The 27982-nt window shown below is 39.8% G+C and overlaps 2 protein-coding genes across 7 annotated transcripts in view; both read right to left on the bottom strand.

Moving 5' to 3' along the window:
- Positions 1 to 18025, bottom strand: part of LOC139945511 (protein transport protein Sec23A-like) — a 59164-nt gene extending 41139 nt beyond the window's left edge. Inside the window, exons 1-11 of one of the 2 annotated variants that reach the window (XM_071942893.1) lie at positions 17852 to 18025; positions 16416 to 16671; positions 15537 to 15594; positions 14908 to 14994; positions 14350 to 14586; positions 13828 to 13910; positions 9976 to 10120; positions 9054 to 9212; positions 7466 to 7581; positions 6375 to 6498; positions 5866 to 6036 (exon numbers count right to left, since the gene is read on the bottom strand). In XM_071942893.1, the coding sequence (XP_071798994.1) occupies positions 5866 to 6036; positions 6375 to 6498; positions 7466 to 7581; positions 9054 to 9212; positions 9976 to 10120; positions 13828 to 13910; positions 14350 to 14586; positions 14908 to 14994; positions 15537 to 15594; positions 16416 to 16639 (1404 nt within the window). In that variant the 5' untranslated portion in view covers positions 16640 to 16671; positions 17852 to 18025. The remainder of the gene's footprint in view (positions 1 to 5865; positions 6037 to 6374; positions 6499 to 7465; positions 7582 to 9053; positions 9213 to 9975; positions 10121 to 13827; positions 13911 to 14349; positions 14587 to 14907; positions 14995 to 15536; positions 15595 to 16415; positions 16672 to 17851) is intronic. The other variant, XM_071942885.1, reaches the window with a different exon arrangement.
- A 553-nt stretch (positions 18026 to 18578) lies between these two features.
- LOC139945485 (dual E2 ubiquitin-conjugating enzyme/E3 ubiquitin-protein ligase BIRC6-like) overlaps positions 18579 to 27982 on the bottom strand; it is a 78572-nt gene continuing 69168 nt past the window's right edge. For 4 of the 5 annotated variants that reach the window (XM_071942845.1, XM_071942867.1, XM_071942875.1 and 1 more), the window contains exons 57-62: positions 27382 to 27492; positions 26826 to 27043; positions 26141 to 26302; positions 25661 to 25927; positions 24553 to 24687; positions 18579 to 23993 (exon numbers count right to left, since the gene is read on the bottom strand). In XM_071942845.1, the coding sequence (XP_071798946.1) occupies positions 23607 to 23993; positions 24553 to 24687; positions 25661 to 25927; positions 26141 to 26302; positions 26826 to 27043; positions 27382 to 27492 (1280 nt within the window). In that variant the 3' untranslated portion in view covers positions 18579 to 23606. The remainder of the gene's footprint in view (positions 23994 to 24552; positions 24688 to 25660; positions 25928 to 26140; positions 26303 to 26825; positions 27044 to 27381; positions 27493 to 27982) is intronic. The other variant, XR_011787085.1, reaches the window with a different exon arrangement.

Here is a 27982-nt window from a genome sequence, read left to right as displayed (position 1 = left end):
AGGCAACGTGTTCCTTTAAGGCAGTTCAATCACTGATGATGTGCCTTTTAAAGGGAAATTATATTATTGGGTTTGGGAGAAGTACATGAATTTTAATCCTTTAATCTCCAAGACTTGACCTAGAGTCTGGATATGGTTGTAGACTTTATGCATCCTCCTTTAGGCCGTCAATTTACTAATGTTTTACCTTAAAGGGAAGTTAACCATTGGGTTGGGAGAGGTACATCAATTACAATAATTTAACCTTCAAGAAATACGTTTCTGAAGAGATGATACATCATTGGTGTTTGGTTGAGTATATTTATTCTAGTCCTCTTGTTTGAAGACATGTTCATGCATATTTACTTAAATGAATGGTGCCTCATCGGCAGAGTTGAGGGGCAAGAATTGTGAGCCGATACGTGCGAATTGCGACTCATTTATGCAAACAAATCAAAGATCAAAGCAAATTAAGGGAGGGGAGGTTTGAGATCAAATTCACAAAACGCACCAAGATAACACCATTTATAAAGCCCCCAGATTGAACTGTGGGGCTTTGAAAACCAAAGACAAATGGATTCTAAAAACCTCGCTTCAATTCAACGTGCTACGCCAAACTTCTCAAATGTGGGTCCAAAATGCCTCCCAGTTTTACAAATAGATGGGGAGAACCATGATTGGGTTTTGGACAAGTACATTTCAAACCTCAAAGTCTGTCTTCAAGAAATATGTAGCTATGGAAATGGTACAATATTTACTTATTTATTGGAAAAGAGGGCAACTCAACCTGTCTCAAGGACTGCACATTATCAAAGTGTTGGTAAATCAATGAGGTTTAGAAGAGTACATTCACACTTAATCATATTACGTAGTTTAAAATATCTACATCGATGGACTGGCAGGCCTGATACTTCACGGAGGCAAAGAAGGCGATTGCCTCCGTGTCCCCAGGTCATTGCCTTGGTGCCCTTGAAATGCTCCAGTACAAATTTACAATTTCCTCATAGGGTGCCCTTTACCAAGAAGAAAATGCCTTGGTGCCCTTGCCCTTTCAAAAACGAAGCATACAGCCCTGGACTGGTACATTAATCACACATGCTCACTTTGCGTTGACGGCAGCTTCAGGGGAAAGCTTGATGATGCGTTTCTTTGATGAACACTTTTCAAAACAGGTGTGTAGTAACACAAGTCTTTGTAAAAAAAGATCAACACATACTTCGTTGACTAGAATACTCGTTTGGCTTTGTTGATGGCTACTTAATCAAGAGATTTGTAATTTAAAGCAAGAAATTGTAAACTTCACCCCCACTCAATAAATAAGTAAATCTGGACATCAGGAACACTTCATGGTCGCACTTAATTAATTTCCAAAATGTTTTCAACAGTACCAGCATCCACTCAAGTCGCTGAGCAAGACAGAAAGGTAAACATATAGACAAACAGAGACCAAACCATCTCTTTTCAGAGCCAACCCTTCCTTCAAAAGAGAATATTACATGAATTTCTGTAAGTCTACTATTATCTGTAGTTTATTCTTATCATTCACACCATGCAAAGCTTCGAACTATACCATCACTTCTAAACAAACAAATTTAAACACAACTCTTGCGTCTCGTTCTATTTCGGTTCATAATCATATTCAACTCTTGTTTTTCTTAGCAGTTCTCTACGCCCTCCCTCCTAAACTCAATCATCAGTCATTCTTATCCTTTAATTAAAACCGACTACCTGCATTTATCTGAGCAGGATTCAGTCTACTCGTCTCCATCGCTCAGCCGGACATAAAATGCCAAGCTCTAATTCTTACAAAAGAAAAAACCTCCGCATGAAATATAATTTCCATTAGGATAGGTGAGGATTAATAGCTTATTTCTCATTCAGTAGCCCCAGGGTTCATTCAATGTTAGATGGATGGGTGGGTAATACTCCTTAAAGGAATTGGGGCGAGATGAATCCTTTTACCCTGTCACATCATATCAAGACATAATTAAAAAAAGGACTCTGGACTTCACCAGCCTTAAAGGCAGTGGACACTACTGGTTAATGTCAAAGACTAGCCTTCACAGTTGGTGTATCTCAACATATGCATAAAATAACAAACCTGTGAAAATTTGAGCTCAATCGGTCATTGAAGTTGCGAGATAATAATGAAAGAAAAAACACCCTTGTCACACGAAGTTGGGTGCGTTTACATGGTTGATTTCGAGACCTCAAGTTCTAAATCTGAGGTCTCAAAATCAAATTCGTGGAAAATTACTTCTTTCTCAAAAACTATGGCACTTCAGAGGGAGCCGTTTCTCACAATGTTTTATACAATCATACCTCTCCCCATTACTCGTCACCAAGAAAGGTTTTATGACAATAATTATTTTGAGTAATTACCAATAGTGTCCACTGCCTTTAAAGGCAATAAACACTATTGTTTATTACTGAAAATAATTGTTAGCATGAAAAAAACGTACTTGGTAACAAGCAGTGGAGACCTGTTGATAGTATAAAACAGTGTAAGAAACGGCCCCCTCTAAATTAACAAAATATTTTTTAGAAAAAGGTTATTTCTTACTCAAGCATTAAAAGGATTCAGGCCTTAAGCCTTTTAATAGGCATCTGAAAGCATACAAATTTGTGCAACAAGGGTGCTTTTTCTTTTAATATTCTCTTGCAACTTTGATGACCAAATGAGTCCAAATTTTCACAGTTGGTATTTTTAGACATATGTTAAGATACACTAAAGGGAGAATACTAATCTTTGACAATTACTAAAGGTGTCCAATGCCTTTAAGGAGAGACGGAAATGCTGGCAATGGGGATCCAAATGAAACGAGTCAACAAAACATGGTTGCCAATTACCGGTAAGTCCCTTTTCATACTGAAGAGCTTCGTTACAAAATGTCGAGGCCACTTGCCTTGATTAATTCAGATCCAACACGATTCTTTTCCTACATACTCAGGGTCAAAGCAGTGGGGAAGGGGTTTTGGAATTGTGTCAAAACAAACGTGGGGAAGTTGGAAGAGTGTAAAATTTACCACATGAAGCGAGAATTACAGAAGAGTCAATTTGACTTTAATGGAAATTTTTTTAACTACTGATCAATCAGGTTTAAGCTTTGTTGAAGCCATTGAATGATGGTAACGCGATGGTACTGCATACAATTACCTTTCCTTTGAGTCATATTTTATCGAGATCAAAATTACAACAACAGAGCACAGCATTAACATATACTGATTACTAGGCCTGGGCGATTAGTGAAATTTACTACTCAACTAATCGTGCCTCAAAGTATCAAGACTTTGACAATAGTCGGGACAAATTTTTAATTCCCAAAATACATTCCGGCATATGCAGGCGCAATATACACACTGGAAGGAATGAAGGATTGTGTCACTGATGTCTGATTGTGTTTCAGAAGTAAATTATGTTGTCGTGAATAGTCGTGAGCGACACAATTGGTTCACCAAGAAAAGCATTGCGATTATTTAGTAGACGGGCAGCACGATTAACCGAGTAGTTGAAAAACGGTAGTCGCGTCTCGACTAAGCAATCAAAAGTGGCGACTACGACACTAGTCGCACAAGTCGCCAAGGCTTAAGGCCGAGTCACACTGCAGCCATAACGAAAACGATAACGATCTTGACACAAAGAGAACGTATTCTATTGGTTGAATTGCTCCACGCAGAATATGCACCTGCTCATTCAACCAATAGAATGTGTTCTCTTTGCTTCGTGATTGTTATCGTTTTCGTTATTGCTGCAGTGGTACTCGGCCTTTAAACGTAGCTTTCTTGTCAGTCATATTGGGACAAACATTACAACAACAGGGCTTGGCATTATTACACACTGCAGTGCACTGATGATCACAAGACTCATCAATGGCCTCCCTACAAAGGAACCTGCTGATTAATCTCATCAGGTACTTAAGTTATACAGGTCTATTTGGTTGTGCATGACTGGGCCCTGGTGAGCAACACAATCATGTAATAATTGCCATATTTCATTTGATTACTTTATTTTAATTGTGAGGCCAAGGACTTATGTTAATTGCTGTTAATCACCGTACTAGCCAAGAACATCATGGAGAGAAAACAAAGAAGGAAGTTATACTGGTATATTTGGTTGTGCATGACTGGGCCCTGGTGAGCAACACAATCATGTAATAATTTCCATATTTCATTTGATTAATTTATTTTAATTGTGAGGCCAAGGACTCTTGTAAATCACTGTTAATCACCGTACTAGCCAAGAACGCCATGGAGAGAAAACGAAGAAGGAAGTTATACTGATATATTTGGTTGTGCATGACTGGGCACTGGTGATCAATACAATTATGTTATAATTTCCATATTTTTATTTCATTGATTAATTATGATTGTGAGGACAAGGACCCTCAGAAAAATGAAGCTAATCACGGTACTAGCAAAGAACCCAATGCAGAGAAGATCATGAAGGAAGTTGTACTGGTATATTTGGTTGTGCCTGACTGGCCACTGGTGATCAATACAATAATAATAATAAAAAATAATATCGAAGTCTTATATAGCGCACGTATCTACCAAACAAGGCACTCAAGGTGCTAGGTATATATACAAACTTTCAGAAAGATAGGTTATTGCAGTGATGGATTCCGAGACCCAATTATGTAGCACTTATAAGGGTTTACAAGGTGCTACGGCGCATTAAGCAGCCACAACCAGGAACAGCGGGGCCAACCCCTTCTTTTATCGATAAGTGTGCTGGGTTCTTTTACATGCGTTACACAACACATGGGACCAACGGCTTTACGTCCTATCCAAAGGACGAAGCAATGGTAAAGTGTCTTTCTTAAGGACACATGAGTCACGGCTGGGGATTCGAACCCACACTCTAATGATCAGAAACACCAGAGTTTGAATTCGATGTTCTTAACCACTCGGCCATGACACTTCCACAATTACGTACATGACGAAGAATAAAAGTGAAAGTTATGTAATAAATTCCGTACTTTGTTTCATAATTCTGGAGGGCGGCCTAAATCACTGTACCAGCCAAGAACCCCATGGAGAGAAGACCAAGAAGCAAGATTAAGTTTTAGGAGGGAAAACCCCAGAGACATCTTCCAGGGAAAACCCACACACTTGGGTAGGGACTTAAAACCCAATCCACAAAGTGCCCCCAGCGAAATTTAAAACCAGTGTCCCAGAGGTAGAAGGCGAGGACAGATACCACTATGCAAACCCGACCACTTGATCATGTTTATTATAAACTTTGGTCTGCATGTGTTTAGATAAATGTTATGTAATAATTTCCATATTTTATTTCAATTACTAATTCTGGTTGTGAGGCAAGCAGTCTCTGAAAAGCGAAGTTAATCACTGTACAAGCCAAGAATCATGGAGGGAAAACCCACACACTTGGCTAGGGACTAAAAACCCAATCCACAAAGTGCCCCCGGCGAAAATTAAAACCAGCGTCCGAGAGGTGGAAGGTGAGGAAAGATACCACTATGCAAACCCAACCACCATTTCAAATGTAATGTGTGATACATAAGACACTGATACTATTTAAAAAAAGTTAAAAACAAGCTCTTTCCATTAATAGTTGACTTTATGGTTATAGTTGACTTTGCTCATTTCCAGCTTTCCCGGGACCCCGCACCATGACACGCTATGGCGATTGCTCATTTTCAGTCATAGCTCCTACACTTTGGAACAAGCTACCCACCCACATTCAAGCACTCCTTCATTAGACATTTTCAAATCTCTTCTTAAAACCCATCTGCTTTGTCAATCTGGTTAAAGCTCTATAAATGTTATAATTATTATTGTTATTTATAAAAATAAAAAAAAAATAAAAAAAATCAAATCAAAATTATGATTTCAGAAGAAAGCAAACTCAGGAGGGTGACTTACCTGATTGACAACTTCGAAGAACAGAGCCACCGACGACTGGGGTGACAAGCCGCAGAATCTCCACTGTGTGGTACCTCCCATGCCGATCTCAGTGTCCGATACACAAGGTCCCTTAACGTTGGTGGATATGCAGGGCCCGATGGCGCCAGATACCTTCAGCTCACGCGATGTCTAAAAAAAACGGAGGGGAAAACAATAGTTCATTAACATAAAAGTGCTTAAGAAAATTAGACAGCCTTACATGTACCATGAACAATGAAGGCTAGATCATTTGACCACAGGTATCAGAAATTTGACATTTGATCATTTGTTAAAAATAAATCTACCATCCAAAACTAAAGTGGATGATATTAATTGGTCAGAGCGCGAGAGGGTTAACTGTGTAGATACATACATTCACCGCATAGTTAATCTGTTGTTCAAAATCGCAGTGGGTGATTTCAATGAGACAAAAAGTGTGAGGGTTAGGGGGGCACAACGTGATTTTCAACGAGAGATTTCCACCGTACCTTGACTTCCATGACGGCACCGAATGCCATCTGAAACTCTCCCTTCTGATCTCGAGCAAAGACTCGCTGGAATGTCTGCTTGAACAACGACGTGTTGAAGGAATCAGCCATGACCATGTGACCACTGGAAAAAACAAGAGTAATTTCACAAATAAACAAAAACAGTCACTATGCGACCACTGGGGAAAAAAACAATAGTATTTTACAGGCATGCAACTGCCCGTTGAAAAAAAAAAAGAGGAAAATTTTCAAAGGCACAACGCAAGTGCGGAGCGAGGCAGCCAAAACGCCACGGGACATGATACCCACAATGGTACCCTAGAAAATGTTGAGGTTTATTATGCTCTTAGGTGCATTTTTAGCATCTACTAGGCTTATTTTACATATTTGTAGTTGTACACTGTTAATGCCAGGCATATTTTTTTTTTTTTTTTTCATGTTTAAAAAAAAACCAAAAAGCGGAATTCCGCAAGACGCGGAAGAGTTGCATGCCTGATTTTAACAAATAAACAAACAGTCAGCCACTGCTATCTAGTGTGGTATTAAATATTAAGGCTCTGAATAATCAATGCTGTTAGGATTAGAGGGAGGCATCCACATCAGCCTTGTTCCCATGGGCAACATGTGCTATCAATCCCACGTTTTCGCAAAGGTCTCGGAAATTTTACAATAACTTGTTTCACCAAAACACACCCCAAGATTCTTACCAAGTAAAGTTACCCAGTGAAGTTACATCTTTTTCTTACGCCGCACCGTTTCTTTGAAATAGTCTTCCTGTGCATATTCGCCAAGCTAATACTTTACAATGTTTTAAGTCCTTGTTGAAAACTCATTTGTTTAAAGCTTCTTTTTTGTAATTTGCCTATTTGTATCTTGTATCTGTCTCTAATTGCGCTTAGAGGCTTTTGCATTAGGCCCTTTACAAATGTCTTATTATTATTATTATTATTATTATTATTATTATTATTATTATTATTATGTCTGGTTATTGCCAAGTTTTTGCGAAGCTCTCAGAAATGTTTACAGTCAATAAGTATATCAGAAACTTGTTTGTTTTCGAGGTCACCCAAACACACTCCCAAGATTCTTACCCAGTGTAGTTACAGCATGGCTTCATCTCATGCAGCCCAGTCTGATCCAGTGCACAGGAGTACACATCGATTGTGTGACCGTTATTACTCGCTCTTGTAGCTAGTCCTTCATAGTGCTAGTGGTGTAAAAATACAAAGGTGTCATATCATTGATTGAAGGTACCGTATACACCTTATAATTTGATGTTATCAAGCCGCTATCTTAGAGGAACATTGATGATGATGCAGAGATTTGGTACACCCTGCCTTCACTGCCCTGTCCTTAGTCAAAACTGCAGTTTAACTGCTAATCTTACATAACTTAAGTTGGGCAATTCCTTACATACTTAAGTTGTATTGACCACAGCTATCACAAATCTGTCTGCATGAAAAAGTGCTGAAAATTAGTAACTGTCAAACCAATCCACCAAGTACTAAAAGCTGTGATCAATAATGACATAGGTAACCTTGGAGTTGCCCTTGTACTGCAGATAAAACCTGCGGTCCCCAACTCAACTCTGAATGTCAAATGCCAACCCTAACCCTTCTTACTGTCCAACATTCAACATCATCCACAGTCAAGCCTGATACCTCACAGAAGCATTAGAGGTAATTGCGTTCGTGCCCCTGGTCATTGCCCCTGGAGCCTTTTGCAATGTACAGCAGGATCATTAACTTTCAAGCCGGCCTCAGGTCGTTTTCTTGCGCCCGCAACAAACCGTCAGCAACGCGCGGACAAAATATGCTCAGGTCACAACAACTGAGAAATAGTGCGCCTGCAATTAGCTCCCGAACCATCGGGATCAGGTCTTACAAGTTGAAATTGTTCTACTCTTGCGACTGTTAATTTTTTCGAGCAACGACTGTTTTAGATTGTCTTAAAACCATTGCAGTTACGCTCAGGTTGTAAATAATCGCCGACTGAAAAGTTCCCGATGGTCTTAGCTCAGGCGCAGTGTGATCCGACTGTTTTTTTTTGACGCAAGGTCGACCTGAGGCCAGCTTAAGATGATGGTTTAAAATCATTCCGATTGTAAAGGTAATATTCCTCATCCCCAGAGCAAATTTAACTGATCTATTATATCGTTGCGGTACCTGCTGCTCAAACATACGATTCCAACTGACTCTACCTGCCGGGAAATCTCGGTAGTCTAGTTGGTAAAACACTGCTCTAGAATTGCAAGGTTTGTGGGTTCAAATTCCAACCGAGTAATATGCCTACTGATATTTTTTCACAGGACTCTGGAATGTACCGAGTATAAAGTACTAACACACATCGGTGTATAGGTAAAACACCAAAATTTTTATTCTTTATCCGCGATGCAAATTTAACATCTATTATATCGTTGCGGTACCTGCTGCTAAAACAAATAATTCCAACTGCCTCTAGCTGCCGGGCAACCTCGGTAGTCTAATTGGTATAACACTGCTCTAGAATTGCAAGGGTCGTAGGTTCGAATCCCACATGAGTAATACCCCTCTGATTTTGTTCACAGAAATCAGGAAAGTATACACATCGGTGTAAGGGTACAACCAAACATTTATGTATTCCTTATCCCCCCCCCCCCAGGTAAATTTAACATCTATTAAATTCTGATTGTATATTTACCTTCATTGATTTCCTCATGTACTTGGCGTTGTCTTTCTCGATGTCATGATGAGACCTGATGGGTAACTTCAACTCATCTCCAACGACCATACCGGGACCCTGTGTGCCTGGACCCCCGATGAACAACATGATACGTCCGCCGGTGTTAGGGAAGGAACACTGAAATTAAGGAAACCAGAAAGGATAAGTTTGAAACATCTACAGCTTCTTTCATGTTTTTAATAATAAATAATAAGAATAGTGGCTTCAACAATCAGTATTTTCCTGCAATGTATGCAGGGGCTCTGTTTAAAGTATGAGTGGCTTTACGTCCCATCCGAATGACAAAGGACCATGACAAAGCAGTAATGGTTAAGCAACACTGCATAAAGGAACACGAAAAAAATTTGACTCCCATAAATGGCCGACCATGATAGTCGACGAGGTAAAATGAAAACCGTGCAATTTTGAGGCGTGTTTGTGTGGATCATTGTATACTACTTTTAAAACATCTTTCCAACCAGATGCATTTTATAACAAATGGTTACAAATGCTTTTTAAAGACCAACGTGTTCCTTTAAGGATACAAGTAGTCACAACCAAGATCCCAAACCACACTCTGCTGATCAGAAACACCACAGCTTGAGTCTGGTGATTTTTTACGCTCGGCCACAACACACCACGCTTTTCTCTCACTAGAGTGTCTCTTTATACAAAATATATGAAGCTTTACCCAAAAGCTTTACCCAAAGGATATAAATCCTACCCAAATGTTAGGAATAACATTTAAGAATTAAAACTCTACTTTAGGTTTTTACTCAACAGCAATGTTCAACGAAAGCAGTGCTTACACAGTATTTCCCAAACCCAATGTTTTCTGAGAGGATAAAAAAGCACCATTCTTGACGAGAAATAAATTTCAGAAATTCAAGGATTTCATTACCTCGAGTAGGCCAACAGCGATGGAAAGTGCGACTCCTGTTGAGCGCAGAGGGCGCTTTCCGGAACCGACTGGCCATGGGTCCCGTTGGAGCTCCCCAAGGAGGTCAGTCAGGTTCATGTCGCATTTATGGACAGGTTGCAGAAACCTGTAACCGAGGTATGACACAGTGTTAGTCTTTGCTCAAGATGTTTGTGGAAATTTAACGCAAATATTTATCTTCATTCAAAGGATAGATAGAATTCACAAATATTGTACCTCACATCTCATTTAACATTTAACTAATAAAACAAGATAAAATTACAAGAATTAAAAACAGAATGAATGCCAAAGTCATTTACGAATGGTACAAAGCAAAAGAAATTTAACTTGAATGACCATACTGTGAAAATACTGACAAATTGAGAAAACAAAATGTTTCAATACACCTGAACCAAGAAATCTTTGGATAAAAATGGTTTAAAGACGAAAGACACTAAAGCTCGTTAAAAATAAAATAAATAAAAGCTTCAGCTTGGGCTTTCTGCTTAGGCATCCCCTGCCTTAAGCCCCTAACCAAAACTGCCTGCCTTAAGCCCCTAACCAAAATCACATAGCCCAGAGATATGGTTTCATAAATATACACAGTAGTAGTCTAGGATCATTCAATTGTGCACGTGTGGAGGAGAGAAAACATGATGCAGGGACCTTGGGTACCAGTGAAAACTGTTATGGGTGTACCAGGGAAAACTGTGATTTGGGGGGGGGGGGGGGTATCAGGGAAAACTGTGATGGGGGCACCAGGGAAAACTGTGATGGGGGGGGGGGTATCAGGGAAAACTGTGATGGGGGGTATCAGGGAAAACTGTGATGGGGGCACCAGGGAAAACTGTGATGGGGGGGGGGGGGAGGGGGTATCAGGGAAAACTGTGATGGGGGCACCAAGGAAAACTGTGATGCAGGTACCAAGGGTCAATTTCAATGAGACATTAGGTAAAGAGATTTTCTAAAAAACAAAGCAAGCCATGCTTAACATCCAACACAACATATAATAATGCAACACACAGTTGCTTTGGCTTTGATGGAAACGGGTGGTTTTTACTGTGAAATACCGCTGTACCGAAGCCCATCAAATTGATACAAACCACAGTTTTTTTAAAAGGATTTTAGGAATGGGTCTTGAAGAATGGGATCAAGCAGTATGCCATAAAAACAGAGCCAAATAGGCTTTCAAAAAAATGAGAACCCGTCACCAAAATGGTGTCGCTACTCACGATCCAGTGATATCAATGGTCATCAAGGGGGGTTGTGTACTATGGCAGAAAGGTGACGCAAGAAAAATGAATAGTCAAGCATCTATGTGAACCAACGGAACTGAAGTTTTCTTCAAAAGTCTTCCACACTCACAGTTTCAAGTCAGTATATGCACCACTCTAAAGACAATTGTGCAATGGAATGACTTAACGCCTAAACTGAAAGGCGTTAAGCAATTATGTTAATGTGTTGTACTACCCCCTAAGTGTGGCCAGCATCTAAGGTGGGTGTGAGCCCTCAAGACCAAGGCTAGGCTTACACTCAGCTATTGCACGTGACTAACTTTACAAAGACTGCATGTGGTGCTGAGCCAAGCCTGATGGGTACATCACAGAGGCAATTTCCCCCTTGCCCCCTGGCCTTGGTGCCCCATGAAATTTCAATTGGAAATGCAATATGCCTTGCCCTTGCAACAAAGTACATTGTTACGGGCCTGCTGATCCATTCCTTTTGTGAAGAGACATTTACATTAAAAAAAAAACAATACACAATAATGATCCGCATGCAAATCAAGTTTTCATTGAAATCACAACCAGCGATGAGTTAAATTACACAGCACAGTTATAAAGAAAGCAATTTAAAAATGAAAAGAACATTCTCACAGGCAAATATGAACATCACTTTACAAAACATCTTCAATATTAAAAGCATATGTTCAAATCTAGTTTACACTGAAATCACAGCAAGAGATGAATAATAAAGAGGCCTGCTGAAAATGTACATGACAAGGAAAGCAATTTAGAAATGAAAAGGCAAGTTCACAGGCAAATATTGAACATGGTGAACAGCACATTCCAAATCACTTCAATATGAAAAGATGTGCAAATCAGCTATACATTTAAATCACATTTAAAACAACAAGAGATGAGTAATCGCATTTTGCTGAAAATACACAAATCAGAGGTAGCAGTTTAAAAATGAAAAGGCATTCTCAAAGGCAAACATGAAAATCAAATTTGTCAAATCACTTCTATATCAAAAGACATAGGCAAATCAAATTTATATAAAAAATACTTAAAGACACTGAACACTATTGGTAATTGTCAAAGACCAGTCTTCTCACTTGGTGTATCTCAACATATGCATCAAATAACAAACCTGTGAAAATTTTAGCTCAATCGGTCGTCGAAGTTGCGAGATATTAATGAAAGAAAAAAACACCCTTGTCGCACCAAGGTCACAAGATGTTGTGTGCTTTCAGATGCTTGATTTTGAGACCTCAAATTCTAAATCCGAGGTTACGAAATCAAGTTCATGGAAAATTACTTCTTTCTCGAAAACTACGTCACTTCAGAGGGAGCTGTTTATCACAGTGTTTTATACTATCAATCTCTCCCAATTACTCGTCACCAAGTAAGTTTTTATGCTAATAATTATTTTGAGTAATTACCAATAGTGTCCAATGCCTTTAAACAATACATGTATATCAGGCCTGTTAAAAACATGCACCGAAAAACAACTTTCAAATGCAATTTTTAAATTCACACAGGCAAATATAAATGACGAATTTCAAATCATTTCAATATGGCACTCTGATCAATAAGTATAAAGCCGTATTCGCACTGGATTAATATTTTGGGTAACTTAACCGCTGGGTAACATTCCGACGGGTTAACTTTCCCACCGTCCGCACTTGGATTTATTTGACTCGCGTAAACTTACCGAGACCGTGGGTAAACTAACCGAACTGGCTCCCTGCGTAACCTTTGACCACACGTTTTGGTTTTCGGCTCGATCTTTCGCAATTATTGTTAATCTAAACGATTCGATATCAAAGTCACCACTCCTCTTTTGTTTTTTTACAACTTGGAAAGACAAAAGACTTGCTAGGCAAAAGAGCATGCACAACACCGCCGCGCCTGCCAATGAGACCTGCTCCGACACAAAGGGCCCATTACGCGGCTAGGAATACCTTCTACACTATTTTCTGCGCGGCCTGGCTCCGTTGTGTTTGTGTTGTGCATAGAGACATATAGAAACCAATACTCGGCTAGCTTTAGTACACGCGTTCTAGCGGTTGTTGACTGCATTTGCCTATTTCTTTTTGAAACTTTTGATCGCAACTTCTGAACGGGTCATTTCTCGAACTTATAAATCAGTGTACGAGAAAATTATTCCACGTTTTTCAGCTTACAAGTTGCATTCCTGATTTGTGCTACATTGAATAGTTCGATAATCACGAAAATCTTATTCTTCCATGACAAAACATGTCAGCTTCCTCGGGTCAGTAAGATTTAACGAGACGTCGCGTCCGCACTGGACTCTCTGGCTCGGTTAAACTGACTCGGTCAATCTTCCTGGGCACTCGGTCAATCTTCCTGGGCACCTTTGGCTCGGTTAAACTAACCGCGTGGCGTGGGTAACTTACCTGTCAGGAAAACTACCCAGGCTGTTTGCACTGGACTTAAAATGGGTAAGTTACCCATTGGCTCGGTTAGTTCGCCCAAATTAAGTCCAGTGCCAACACGGCTTACGAAGCAAATATAAAGTTGGAGCACATCGATGTTAGGGTAAGATCAAAATGAGTGTACTTGGAAGTGTTGTAGGATATTATAAACTAACCTGTTCATTGGCTGCTGTGGTTGCTGTTGCTGCTGACCCCTCATCTGGGGCTGTGCTGTGGATCGACCGATTCCCAACATGTCCTAAAAAAAATTGTATTAAAAAAACAAAAACATGATACTTGTTCTGCTTATTCAGCATTTCACCATTGTACAAGTCCCACATGCCAGTTTAACTTAGCGTTCTCCGTTAACAGTGGTCCGCTGATTAAATTACCAGTCGGAATGATCTCCAAGAGGTCCAGCTGGCTAAGTTAGTGTAGAAAAGCACCACTGAAACCTCTTCCAATACAAATCATGCACTAGTGAAAAAGCCCCGCAACACTCTCGACTAGTGTCACCCATGTATTTATTGTATTAAATCAAGCCCCGTACTTTGGTGCATTTTACCGGTAGTAACCAAAAACTGTTTCAGTTAGTAACCAAAAACTGTATCAGGTGAATTGGGCTTTGGTTGATCACTGGCCAATGCCTGAAACAGTTTCGGACACCAAAGCGCATCTCTAAAATGCTGCCCTCATACCTGGATCTGTTTAGCGTTGAGATCTTTGGTGCCGCGGAACACGTAGCTCTTTGAGCACCCTTCGCATCCCAGCTCGTGCACTTGAACCATACGGCCGAACGTGATCAGTCCGATGAGGGCATTCGGGGGCAGGAGGCTGAGGGACATCTGGAGAGATTCCTTGAGGGCTTGCAGATCCTCATCGTCCATACAGGTGTCGATGACTAGGAGGAAGATCAGGGGGCAAGTTGGGGCACGCTACAAGGGGAGCAAAAGAGACGGAAAAAGAGACGGTTTATCGACATGTTTTGGTTTTGCTCCCATCAACAATGAGTGAGGGGCCGAAGGTGAGAATGTTAACAGTCACGTTGTGAATGGGTGGCCCAAGCATTTTGGCCGGGATTGAAGTCCTTATGTTGACATCTCCCTATTTTGAAGGTCTAATAAACAGATACAATGATGATAAACACAAATTATACACCAACTAAATAGTTCCAAGTTTTATAGGAAGATATCTTGATTCAGTAAGAAGTCTAGAAAAAGTCTACATCAAAGAAAAACTTAGGGAAGAATACTTACATTGAGAGTGTATTCAATGGTCGAGAAGGCCGGGATCAGCTCAGCTGGTTGATGCTGCTCAGAGATGCCTTTGTACTGAGGTGGGAACTGAAATGCAACCAAAGTACGTTTTCATTCAACAAGTCTTTGATAACCTTTAAAATCCTTTCAAAATATTGTTAATAGGAAGAATGTAGCAGTCACAGCACCAATGCACAATGCTCCACAGCCAAATATAAGTCTTTGGAGAAAATTATAGTCGACTTTGAACCATTTAAACTGCTAATTCAGGGACTGCTATTCCTTTCTTGTTTCATATTTCCTTCATTTGCATCTTGCAATTGGGCAAGGGGGGGGGGACACGGACTTGGTACCACAATCATGGAGATATAGAATTTCTTTCAATAGAACAGGGGAAAACAATTCCATAAATCAGGGAGATACTAAATTTGTTCTACAGTAAGGTTGGTTTATTTTCAGAGAACTGTAGGCAGCTCTGCTACTCTGAACATGCCCAATAAGGAGTAAACAATTTTACCAAAGGAGTGTTCCCTGGAGTAGTAATTAAAGTGTGAAAAGGTCTAGATACAGTTTTAGTTAGAGTTGAGTGAAGATAAAATTATTATTGTTAGACTCAGAATCCAACTAACCTGATTTCTCTGAAAACAGAAGTTACAAGTCCATAGTTTGGCATTGTAGTCCACTTGGCTGTGGGATAACAAACAATTTAATGAAAATAATTAAAATTTAACTAAAAATACTGATTACATTCTCAATGCTGCAGGGGGCTCCACAAAATCAACCCTGATACTTCACAGAGGGAACAAAGGTGAATGCCTCCATGCCCAATGGTCAGCGCCTTGGTGCCCTTGAAATAACCGAACAGAAAGTTCCTCATCAGAGGGTGCCTTTTTACCAAGGAGAAAAGGCTTAAAGGAACACGTTGCCTTGGATCGGATGAGTTGGTCAAAACAAAAGCGTTTGTAACCGTTTTTTATATAATGCATATGGTTGGAAAGATATTTTAAAAGTAGAATACAATGATCCACACAAGTTTGCTTCGAAATTGCTTGGTTTTCCTTCTACTGTGCGAACTAACACCGTCAGCCATTTATCGACGAAGTAAAAGGAAAACCACGCAATTTCAAAGCATGTTTGTGTGGATCATTGTATTTTACTTTTACAACATCTTTCTACCCATATGCATTAAAAAAAAAACGGTTACAAACGCTTTTCAAAGGCCAACTCGACCGATCCAAGGCAACGTGTTCCTTTAAGCGCCCTTGCCCTTTCAAAAAACGAAGCACACAGGCCCGCAAAAATACACTTACACTTACAAAAACATATTACTTGAATATTCATTAAACACTGATCATTCGTAGAATACATTAAGTAAAATACATGCAGTGTAAAACAAAATGATATTCAACCATACATGTAGCTTAGTAAAAAACCAAGCTGACTAAGTAAAAACCAAGAATTGAGGATACACATTTTACAACTCCAACATACTCTTTTACATGACTCACCAGAATGGATTGAGTACAGCTCTACACGTTGATCTTGTGCACAAGACTGGCTCGTACTGCACAGGGGGTAGGTCTGGTCTCTCCTTCAGTGGTGTGTACATTGCGGCAAGGGGAACAACCATCCGTGTGGCTTCCAAGCGACTAGACGGCCACACATTCCAGCTAAATCGAACGCCATCTCGATCCTCATTCTGCTGTATGTACTCTTGGTACGTCTGCGCCATCCTCCGTTATGTCTTTAATGAAGAACAAAAGACTACTGTACATCACAATTGTTGTCTTACTCGTAAAATACTTACAAAATTCAGTTGCATTGAAAAAAAAGAAACGCAGGAAGTTTTCTCATTGTGTCCTGTGGTCTTCTAATGTGCATTGATAGATTTTATAATAACACCAGAATTAAGTCCCGTCCGGCTGTGTGCAAAAAGTGTACATACTGGTACCCTGTGCAAGCTTCATGGTTCCGAGTATGTTTTGTACACAAATCATGGATCGTACCCGCCCTCTCGTGACGCACTCTCGCAAAACGAGGTCGGGTAATTTTCAAAATTGTTGGCAGAGGAGTAACACGTACAGTAGATAGGGAATCCGAAATTACGGTAAGAATTTATCATTTTTAACAATTTTTGAGATTGCGGAGTGGATTCTCTGGTCGCGCCCTTGACATTGATATATCAAAGGACACATAGAGCCAAATTTTGGCGAGATTAAAAAAAGAAGAAGAGAGATTTCTGATTCCAAAATTCATTGAACCATGGGTCGTTAAACGCGTGAGAGATGTTCGTCTATGAGGTTACAGGAGACGATAGCCGGACGAAACCGAAATAGTTCAAGGAGTACATCCGAAGGACGTAGCAATGGTTTTGGTGTCTTGCTTTTAGGGCAAAAGTTTCATGACTGGGACTCGAACCCACACTCTGCTGATCAGATACAGCAGAGCTTGAGTTCAGTGCTCTTAACCACTCGGCCACGACACTCTCAAGTTTCACTTTCACCCAAGGCCAAGACCATTTAAATCTGAACAATAATTCATTCGTGCATGAAACACCGTCTTTTTTTCCCCATAAATTATTCAACAAGAAAACAGGATGATAAGTTTACGCATTACCATGATTACTGAAAAATGAATTCTTCATGTCACTGAATTTCTTTTTTTTTGTGGGGGGGGGGGCAAGATTTCTGTATTTCTGACTTTTTATTAAAATTAAATAAACTGAAATAGTATGTTACTTAAACACTATTGAGATATTGTTTCTGGTAATAATGAGTGAACATGTGGCAGTCGGATAACACATCCCCCGCCTATCACTTAACGTACCGCAGAACTTTCCCGATAACTTAACACAAGAACATAATTGCCCAGTTTACGGACATTACATTTTTCTATTTCATTTCACAATTTATTCAAATAGTCAACCAAAACACATTGAACTTACGTTTTGTCCAAGTTCTAATAACCCTAAAAGCCTCCTTTTCCACTCTTTACATCAAACTACTTCAATTGTGAAAATACAGTGCATAAATTGGTTTATTTGGGGTGATTTTCAGAAGACTACCGCCGGCCAGATGACACAGAGTGCCACCATCCACACAAGATGATGTAATGTACTGAACACACGAGTACGAGAGTGACGTACGTAAAGTGTATGAGGTATGTATGTACGTACGTGTACGTAGCGCAATGCCACGTCGAGTAAAAGAGTTCCGACACACGCCCTCTATAGTACAAACATGTCATAGGTTCCCCTTTCATGAAAACAAAACCCAATGGGCGTGTACCCCAATTAAAAATAAACCACAATAGAATACAGCGCAAAATGCTACTGATTTTTTTGTGAACTTTTATCACCTGCTCAATTTGATAAGGGGAGTCCCAGGGTTCGTCAAGTAATTCTCTCTCTAAATAAAAACACTGGCTGAGTTGTGAGACAGTCCCAGCACCATAGCCCACTGCGCTACAAGTGTTGGTCTTTTCATGGTATTCAACATTTAAACAGCAACATTAATATTTTGTAGTTCCTCCAAATATTCTAGGTAGATCGATAAAATAAATATATAATGTTTAAAAAGAATAAGGAAAATAAATAATTAATTTAAAACAGCTGCCACCACCCTCCCTTATAAAACCCCCACAAATAAATAAAAAGATAAACAACTCACAACTTAATTTGTACAATGTTTAATTGTTTTTTTCTGTAACAAAAGCACATTTAAGACTCCTGTTTACAATTTACATATTTTAAATTGATAACACTGTATACATATCAACGTCAGCACAATAATAAATGTTACACTAACTTTTTTTTTTTTATAAGTTAGAATTTTTTAAAGCAACTGAACTGAAATATCTTAAATGATACTTGGCATTTAAACATTTTTAAGACCAACAAAAATGGCATAAAAATTAAACTAGTGTTTAAAAAAGGAAAGAAGTAGTTACAGTTTATGTTAACTCTTAAAGTGTTTCACATTGAAGTTGGAAAATGTTCCACATGCCATTAAACAATTAAACACTAAGTTGAAAAATACTACCAGAATCATTAGGATTTAGTAAAGACGTTATAGTTTCGCGCAATTTCTATATATCCTAATTTGTTGACACTATTTTCCAAACACAAGCCTTATTATACACAAAGGGAAAAAACAAAAACAAAAACATAAAAATCAACTGAATGGCCAGCATGGGTTACTTTGCTGATGAAAGAATTATACCAATTTGTTTTACTGTACATCACAATATTGCTCAAAATATTAAAATAAACTTCCATTTAGTACTAAATCTAAGCCCCCTGAATAAACCGATCCATACGCTTTCCAATCACCGTTAAATGCACATTAAGTTTTTTCAAGTATATTTTACATATATAAGATTTACACTAATCCATTTTATTAATAACATCAAGTGCTCAACTGGTTTTCCTTCCCCCATCATTCACACAACAAAGTTAACTTTGACTTCACACCATTTCTATAAACATCTAAGTAGGTTTATAAATCATGGAATAGCAACTACCAATGGATAACTAAAGATTTAGAACGCTCTATCTGGACTGCATGGGTGACACTTGGTGTAAAAACCACACTACCTGCTAAACCTCAAAACTGGGTTTAGTTAAAGGCAGTGGACACTATTGGTAATTACTCAAAATAATTATTAGCATAAAACCTTACTTGGTAACGAGTAATGGGGAGAGGTTGGTAGTATACAACATTGTGAGAAACGGCTCCCTCTGAAGTAACGTAGTTTTCGAGAAAGAAGTAATTTTCCACGAATTTGATTTCGAGACCTCAAGTTTAGAACTTGAGGTCTCGAAATCAACCATCTAAACGCACACAACTTCGTGTAACAAGGGTGTTTTTTTCTTTCATTATTATCTCGCAACTTCAACGACCAATTGAGCTCAAATTTTCACAGGTTTGTTATTCCATGCATATGTTGACATACACCACATGAGAAGGCTGGTCTTTGACAATTACCAATAGTGTCCACTGTCTTTAAACAGATGAGAACAGGAGCTTTCAAATAGCACATTATCAGGGGTTATAAGGTATGTATTTTTAAACATATTTTCCCAAAATCACATCACATAGCAGGGTCCTATTTCATAGAGTTGCTTAAGCACAGAAATAAGCTCAGCAAAACAAAATTATACCAGCCAAAATACTTTATCACAGGTACAATTTGTGACTGGTATCCTGCTCATTATTGCTAAGCAGGAATTTTTTTAAGCAGTATTTTCTACCTAATCAGCTCTATGAAATTGGGCCCGGTTATGGTTGGTGTTTCAGTCATCTTCATCAAAAGTGCCTGATTTGGGCGAAGTTGTCACACAAAATTCCTTGATGAATACCAAAAGTTTCCCTCTCGCCAAAGCATCAGTATAAGCCTTTTTGAGGTATGGCGGACACAATGCTACAACACTGTAAAGTTGTGGTAAATTTGTGCGTATTGACCATAGAAATAGAACGTATGTTATTCAGTGAAGTGCGCATTTTAGGCGACGCGGCGTTTACACGTAAACCTAATGACCACACCAACATGGTGAGCGTGGCATCAGTCGCAGCGTGTGACGCGCGCGTATCACGTCCGCCATACCTAAATAAGGCTTATAGACCCCAAAGTGTTTCTCGAGAAGCAGCCTGGCATAGTCCTATGGGACTGTATCACTTTCGGAGCATAAAGTTCCATAAAGTATTTGAATATAACTCTCTGGTTCATACAGTATTATAATATCAAAGCCACTGGTACACATCTTAAACATTCTTACAAACAATCTTGGTGCATATGTTACGTCCAAGGGTCAAAGACTCCCATTGTCAGCATTGAGATACACATTGGATAGCAATGACTCTGTATGTCTTGCTGTACTTAAACACTTCTCTCACAAAAGAAATGTTCATAACATTTTGTTCACACTGTTAAAGCTACTACTTAAAAACTCACATCTCATCACACAATCTGTCAGAATCAGAACAGAACCCGATTGCATTCATTGTAAGTACACGAGTCTCATACAAATACTACCCAGGTAAAATAGAATCTATAATTAACAACGGTTGTATCCGAATTGAAAGCTACAGATAAGGGAGTTGCTAAGGTGCTAAGAGGAATGTTCTATGGGACCCCTTGCATTGGCCGCAATCTTTGATGAATCGTGCACGCGTGAAAGACTATCTTTGGTTGAGAGTCGTGCGCAGCGCTTACACAATGCACTTCTCCATTGTTCTACATCAGAGATGGTAGTCAATGACGTCATGTGCAACCCATCTAAACATCAGCGTGAGTAGCCTGTGTATCATCGCGCTTGTTTCAAGTAGCCACGTGGGTCGACGGAGTGAGTGAGTGAGTGTATGACGATACTGCGATCTTCCTCTTGTACTTGATGCCGTTTAGCACAACGTTGTGGGCCCAATTTCAAAGAGCTGCTATGCACAAACATTTGCTTAGCATGAAATTTTCACTTGATTTTCAGGATAAGCAATCAACAGCTGAATACCACTAACAAGCAATATGCAACGGAAATTTGGTTGATAATCCTGTTTTTATCAAGGAAGAAATTTCATGCCAAGAAAATTTTTCTGCTTAGCAGCTCTATTAAATTTGGCCCTGGTTGTCCAATGGATTTCAGGCGTGTGCCCAGAGGAACGTTCTTTTGCACCTTCCAACCTTTTTAGACACTCCCTAAGCAATCCTCGCTTTATACACATCTAGCTCAGTAGCTTACAGCTAACCCGGTTAGAGGGGATTGGCGACTGTAAACTCAGAATTATTTGGTAAGCAGAGCTAGAAATTAGGTCTAAGCGTTTCATATACAGCAAGCTAAAAATGCAAAATGGTAATACACTCCAGCAACACACATCCTACAATTCATAACTTCAGCATCTTATTTGCATTTAGCACGTTATAATACTGCAGAAAGAAAATCCTGCTTGAATTTGTCAAATTCAATACCGCATAGCCCAATCAAACGAGCTAGATATGACCTCAGGAGTACAAATCTAAATTAAAAATCACTATTGATTTTGGTCTACCATTGATTTTTGGTCTATCATCTCAACAGTCATTGCTTTTTACTAGTAGAGCTTCTTCCATTTTTTATGGCTACAGATCTTTTTTCTTACGCGGCACCGTTTCCTTGGAATAGTCTTCCTGTGTACATATATTCGCCTAGCTAAGTCCCTGTTGAAAACTCATTTGTTTAAAGCTGCTTTTTTGTAATTTGCTTATTTGTATCTTGTATCTTTCTCTCATTGTTTATTTTATGGTTCTCTTTATGCGCTTAGAGGCTTTTTGCATTAGCCGCTTGCTTCATCAGTACAACCCTTTCCTAAACTACTTTTTACAAAAATAATTCTACCTTCAATCAGAGACAGCAACTAAAATATTTGACTTAGTGCAAGAGCTGAACGAAAACACCTGTATATATATCAAATTTAAAAAAAACCTTAAGTCTTCTAGAATGTCTTTGCTTTTTTATGTATATCGCTTGAAGATAGACATTGGTATACTATACTTGACTGGTATTCCCTTTATTTGCACCTAAAACAATTTGTACAATCTTAATTCACAACTTCCCTTTTTCACATACAGCATCTTCAAGTTAGATTTGAATGTCTGGTACAATGCCTTGATTGATCACAAAGTGAACACTCCATTTGAAATCCTCAGACTACCAACCTTCCATTGTTGCTTTGGTTTGAGGTAAACTTTTTCTTGTTGACATAAGAGACGACATTTTCTTGTTGACATAAGAGACGACAAACACCCATACACAAATCTCAATGAAATGTGCGGCATAAGGACATAGCTGTGGGGCACAGCTGTGCTTAATTTTAGTCTGGGGAATTCAAATTCAGCATTCTCTTGTGGCCGAACAAGGCAATGCACCAGACATCAAAGTCACAAATGACTAATCGAAACGCAATCCCTTTCACTTACTAAAGTTACAAACTCTTCTTAAACTAACAACTTTTCAAGCAGATGTCAAAGTGTTTACATTTGTTTGCTATTATATTCTGCATACTTAATAAATTCTCAGTAGATGTTCATTCAGATCTTTGCAAAATTGTACAGGGAGAATGCATAAGCCGAACACACTTAAGATCCATCTTCAACAACAAACCTTTGCGACTGCCTTTCGTTAAAGATTTTACCTACGGTGATGGCCATATTCTTTTATAATGTATTAAGCAAGCTGCAGAATGTTTTGTTTAGATTATAGAAAACACAGTCAACTGATTTTCCCTCGCATTCCATTTAACATGATGGTAAAATTGAAGATCTTCGTGTGGAGCGTGGAGCGTGGATCGATGCTCGTACTGGAGACTTAGTCATCAGGTTGGATTCCGTCTCACCCATCATCCTTACTGGACAGCACTTGGTGACAAAGATCAAAGGATGTAATCTCTCCCTCTCATTCAAGGGCATGAATGAGTAGAGTCTACTCTACCCTCAGTTGTGCCTCATCTCGGAGAGCTACCCCAAGAGTTGGCAGTTCCAGTCTCTCTCAATCCTGTCGCTGGATCATCACAACACCTAGCCGCATTCATTGTCTCATTGCCACATGATAACATGTGGGTACAACCAAGCACACTGCTCCACCATCCAGCCTCGTCTCCACCAGCTTCCTTAGATCCAACGATAACAAAGTAAAGATGTTTTTATTCTCGCCATCTGTAACAGATCCTCCATCAGTACATTCCCGCCTCATCTCCGCCAGACAGATCCCCTAGAATCGACGACGATGACGCAGACGATGTACTCTCTCCCTCGATCACGATCGTATCAATCAAACTGTCACTTCCCATGAGGTCTGCCTTGACCAGAGCCTTAGAGATGCTCTCGTTCACAGACGCCTTGGCTATACTCTCCAAGTCCTTGTCTTCTTCTTCGTCTTTAGGGGAGGACGACCCCTTCCTGGATACCTTAGGCGTGCTCTGGCTCGCCCCTTGGGAGGACGTGGATGGCTTGGTATCGTCCTGGAACTCTGGAAGGGACTCCCAGTCGGGGAACTCTTCCAGGACGCATGTGGGTGGCTTCAACTTACCGAGTTCCTCACGAAGCTGTGCCGTGTGTCGCTGCAAAAGACAAAATAGAACATTTCATATCTGCAATACATGAAACTACAGTAAAGATTTGCAAGTCTCTTTTTTTTTATAGTCAACACATAATAATAACAGTGGCTTCTTACACTAAGTGGCTTCTTACACTAAGTGACCCTCAAGGCGCTTCAACATATATTCAGTGTTTTCCTGAAAGATATGTGGGACTAGGTTTGAATTATGAGACGTACTCCTTTTACGTAGCACCATAAAATGGTTTACAAGGTGCTGTGGCGCAATATGCTGCCAATCAAACAAGGAACACCAGGTCGAACCCCTTCTCTTTCCGAAAAGTGCACTTAGTTGGGTTCTTTTAGGTTACACAACACACGGGACCAACAGCTTTATGTCTCATACGAAGGACGAAGCATCATGGTTAAATGTCTTGCTTATAACACACAAGTGTCTCGAACCCACACTCTGCTGATCAGAAACACTAGAGCTTGAATCTGGTGCTCTCAACTGCTAGGCCGTGACATGCCATCCACTATCCTCGGCCCCACCTCTCCGACCCTTAAGGGTCCCTTCTCCTTACCTTGAGTGCGACCCAATGGTGAGCAACGGTGCGTCCTACCCTCTTGTCATTACAGAGTAACTCTAGCTGGTTGATCCAATCCTCGCATTGACTCATGATCTCAGCTTGCTTCAGTAAGAAATGGGCGTGGATAACCTGCAACGAATAACGAGAAGGAATGATTAGTCGCAAGGGAGACATTTATTGGATTCCATTTTATAGTAAGGTTTGCGGTAACAAATGATAATCTGTAATCGAGTCGGGGTGGTTCTTAAAAGAACTGTAGGACAACCTCAACTCAATTACAGATTATCATTACATGGCGTTACCGCAACCCTCACTTTATTGTACTTCCACCATGCAAAGTTTCAAATCCTACTGATTCCATTTTAATAACATTCATGTTCAAGTTCCGTATACAGAGAAAAACTTAAATGTGAAGAGGTGGGGGGTAAAACAACAAATGCTTTAAACCACTTGACACTTTATCTTGGTGTCAGTTCGTGGAAAGGAAAATTGTCACCATTACGGGAAAGCTCCATTCAAAGAAAGAGGCCAGAATAACACAACCTTTTCGTATATACCAACTCACACCTGTTATCTACATGTAATTGCTTTTCCAATGGACCCTCATCTTTTAGAAAGATCATAGGCAAGCGAGTAGTGCTGCTGACTGCCCGAGGCACATTAACTGCCCATCCATTAAGTTTAATGACTTATTTAATGACAACGGTAAACACACTGACCCAAAAGGATGTATAGTTTCCAAACTTTTGTAACCAAACTCAGAAATTCTTCAATTGTTTTTTTCCCATAATAACTTCCGGTGCAAACGTTGCAAGGTGTGATTATAGCAATTAAAAAAGTAAAGTGCTTAAACCACTGAAACTATGAAACTGTAGGACTCAATGAACATTGTTAATACACGTAGATAACTGAACCCCCCCCCCCCCAAAAAAAAAAACACCAAAAAAAACCACACAAATGGTTTGTACATTGCGTGTCAGTTTGTGGTGAACTGAACCCCCCCCCCCCTCCCCCCCCAAAAAAACCCACACAAATGGTTTGTACATTGCGTGTCAGTTTGTGGTGACGAAACCTCCATCATAGTCTAATTGCCCACAGTTACCTCTTTGAAGCTTGGAGACGGGTTCCTCAACACCTCCAACATTCCCCACTTGACAGTCGCCTGCATAATGTTAGCATCATACTCCTTGGAGCTCTGGGTACCAGACGGGGTGCCACGTGACCTCTCATAGCCCGGCTCATTAAAGTACGGCTCCGAGACTAAGATGAGTGACTGAATAGAGACTAGCACTTGAAGAAAACTGGATGTCTGGGCGTTCCACTTCTCTTCCGGTCTGCCGTGCCATGTGTTTAGGACACTTAAACAAACCTAAAACCAAATCAAAATTATGCACGAACTGGTTATAAGTACATGTAAGCTCACAAAAGTTCTCTCTTAATAGCTTCATATTCATAACAGTGAGGAGCTAAGCTAAATATTATAAAATAAATAGCACGAAAACCGTGTGCCCAAGGAGAGAAGACAAAGAAGCATCCTTTCCTTCACAAACAGAATTAATAAATGAAATGAAATGAAACGTACCTTGCCGTCATTATATAGATTGGGGTTGAACCTAACGCTGTGCTGTCCTGTAGTCTCCAGATTGACTAACATCGGCGAGCTTGGGTAGTCACCAGGGAAGTACACATCAAACTCAAAGCAACCATTACCGTACGGGGTACCGGATGGCCCTGTTATGAGAACCTTCAGAGGAAAGACAAATAACAAAACTTTAATACTCTTTGCATCCCAGTCTATTTTTTGTTTTGTTTTCTTGTTACCCGTTTGTCTTGTCTCCTTGTTTGTAGTTTGTCTGTCCAGGCTGTCTTCTACAAGCCTCAGCTTCATCTGACAGCCTCATACTCTCTTTATTTTGGTCTACACTCTTTGACCCTCCATCTACTGTGCTTACCATGTAATATTTTGTACATGTTATATTTTGAGAAGAATAGTATGAAATAAATGTTGACTTGAATTGAATTGAAGGATTCTTATGAAGATTCATTATTCTTGTTCCTTACTCAGTATTTCCTTAAACCTGCTACATTAATATCGGGGGTCTCCACCCCACAAGCTTGCTTTTACATGTAGGAGCAATAATTCAATACTCAATAATTACATTGCATATAATGTACCAAAGTGTTTATCATTTGGGAAGCCAACTGATTGAGTGGAAATAAACTGGACTGAACTGAAACAGGAAGAATGAACGAGTGAATCCTCTCACCTTCATGACATCCAATCTCTCGTCGTCACATCGTACAAACACACTAGAACACGCCGAGAGGGGTAGCGACGTGGACAGAGTTACCGCCTCCTGAGCCAAGCGTCTTGCTCTGGAGGCGTTACTCACATTACCGTAGGACTTGATGTTGGATGCATAGTGGTGAGACACCTTGAGGAAGATCTTACCATCTTCGTCATCTCCGACCATTGGGAACGTGTCTGTAAAGTCAAGACAAGAGTCATAAGAGCGAGCAATGAACACAAGGGCAGAAAGTTATGGCTGAGGGGATTTGAGCACTTGACTTAAGCTCTGGTGTTTCTGATCAGCAGAGGGTGGGTTTGAGTCACGGTCATGTCCTGAAGCAAAACACTTAACCATGATTGCTCCATCCTTTGGATGGGGTCCTTTGGATGGGACGTAAAGCCGTTGGTCTTGTTATCGTGATCCAGAAATAAACTAGTTCAAGTTTATCTTTGAATATCTTCTCAATCTTGTGAGTACGTTCCAGTTATCCCAAATTCTTTTATAAAGTAACCTTTGCTCGTTACACACTTACCAAATTGAAGTTTCTTCATGAGATTGCAGTATCGCTCCTCAAAGCTTAGCTTAGATGCCTCTCCAGCGTTCCTTCCAGACAGTCCATGTCTATCACCAAGGTTACTCACACCTGAGAACACAAACGGGAACATCTCAGCCTTGAAATCTGACTAATCACAGACTTGTGCTGAACAAAACCAACATAATCAGACACAATATTTGTTCCTCGGAAAAAAATAGGACATTTTATTGAGTGAAAGGGCTGACCAACATTTTCATGTGCTTAAATACACATGAATACTCATGCGCGCTTGGCAGACAGCGAATATAGCAACTGGCACGTGATGTTGAATGGACCAGTGAGAATTTTACTCTCAATTTTGAATATGTATGGGATATATACTATCAAGTTCCATGCTTCTCCTCATTGAACCCAAGTCTCGATCCTCATGGGGTGACAAGTCTTTTTTATTAGCTGCTCCACCCATCTGGAACTCTCTACCACTTTATCTTAGATCTTGCATTTAAACCACAAAATTCAAATCTCTTCTCAAAACTTATCTTAAGTCACAGGTTTTCCGAGACTAATTTTGTTGTGTCTGTTTTTTTTCGTTTTGTTT

This window comes from Asterias amurensis, chromosome 1, assembly GCF_032118995.1.
Source record: "Asterias amurensis chromosome 1, ASM3211899v1".
NCBI classification, from domain to species: domain Eukaryota; kingdom Metazoa; phylum Echinodermata; class Asteroidea; order Forcipulatida; family Asteriidae; genus Asterias; species Asterias amurensis.
The sequence above is the reverse complement of the archived record's forward strand: the minus strand, read 5'-3'. Positions and strand labels throughout refer to the sequence as shown.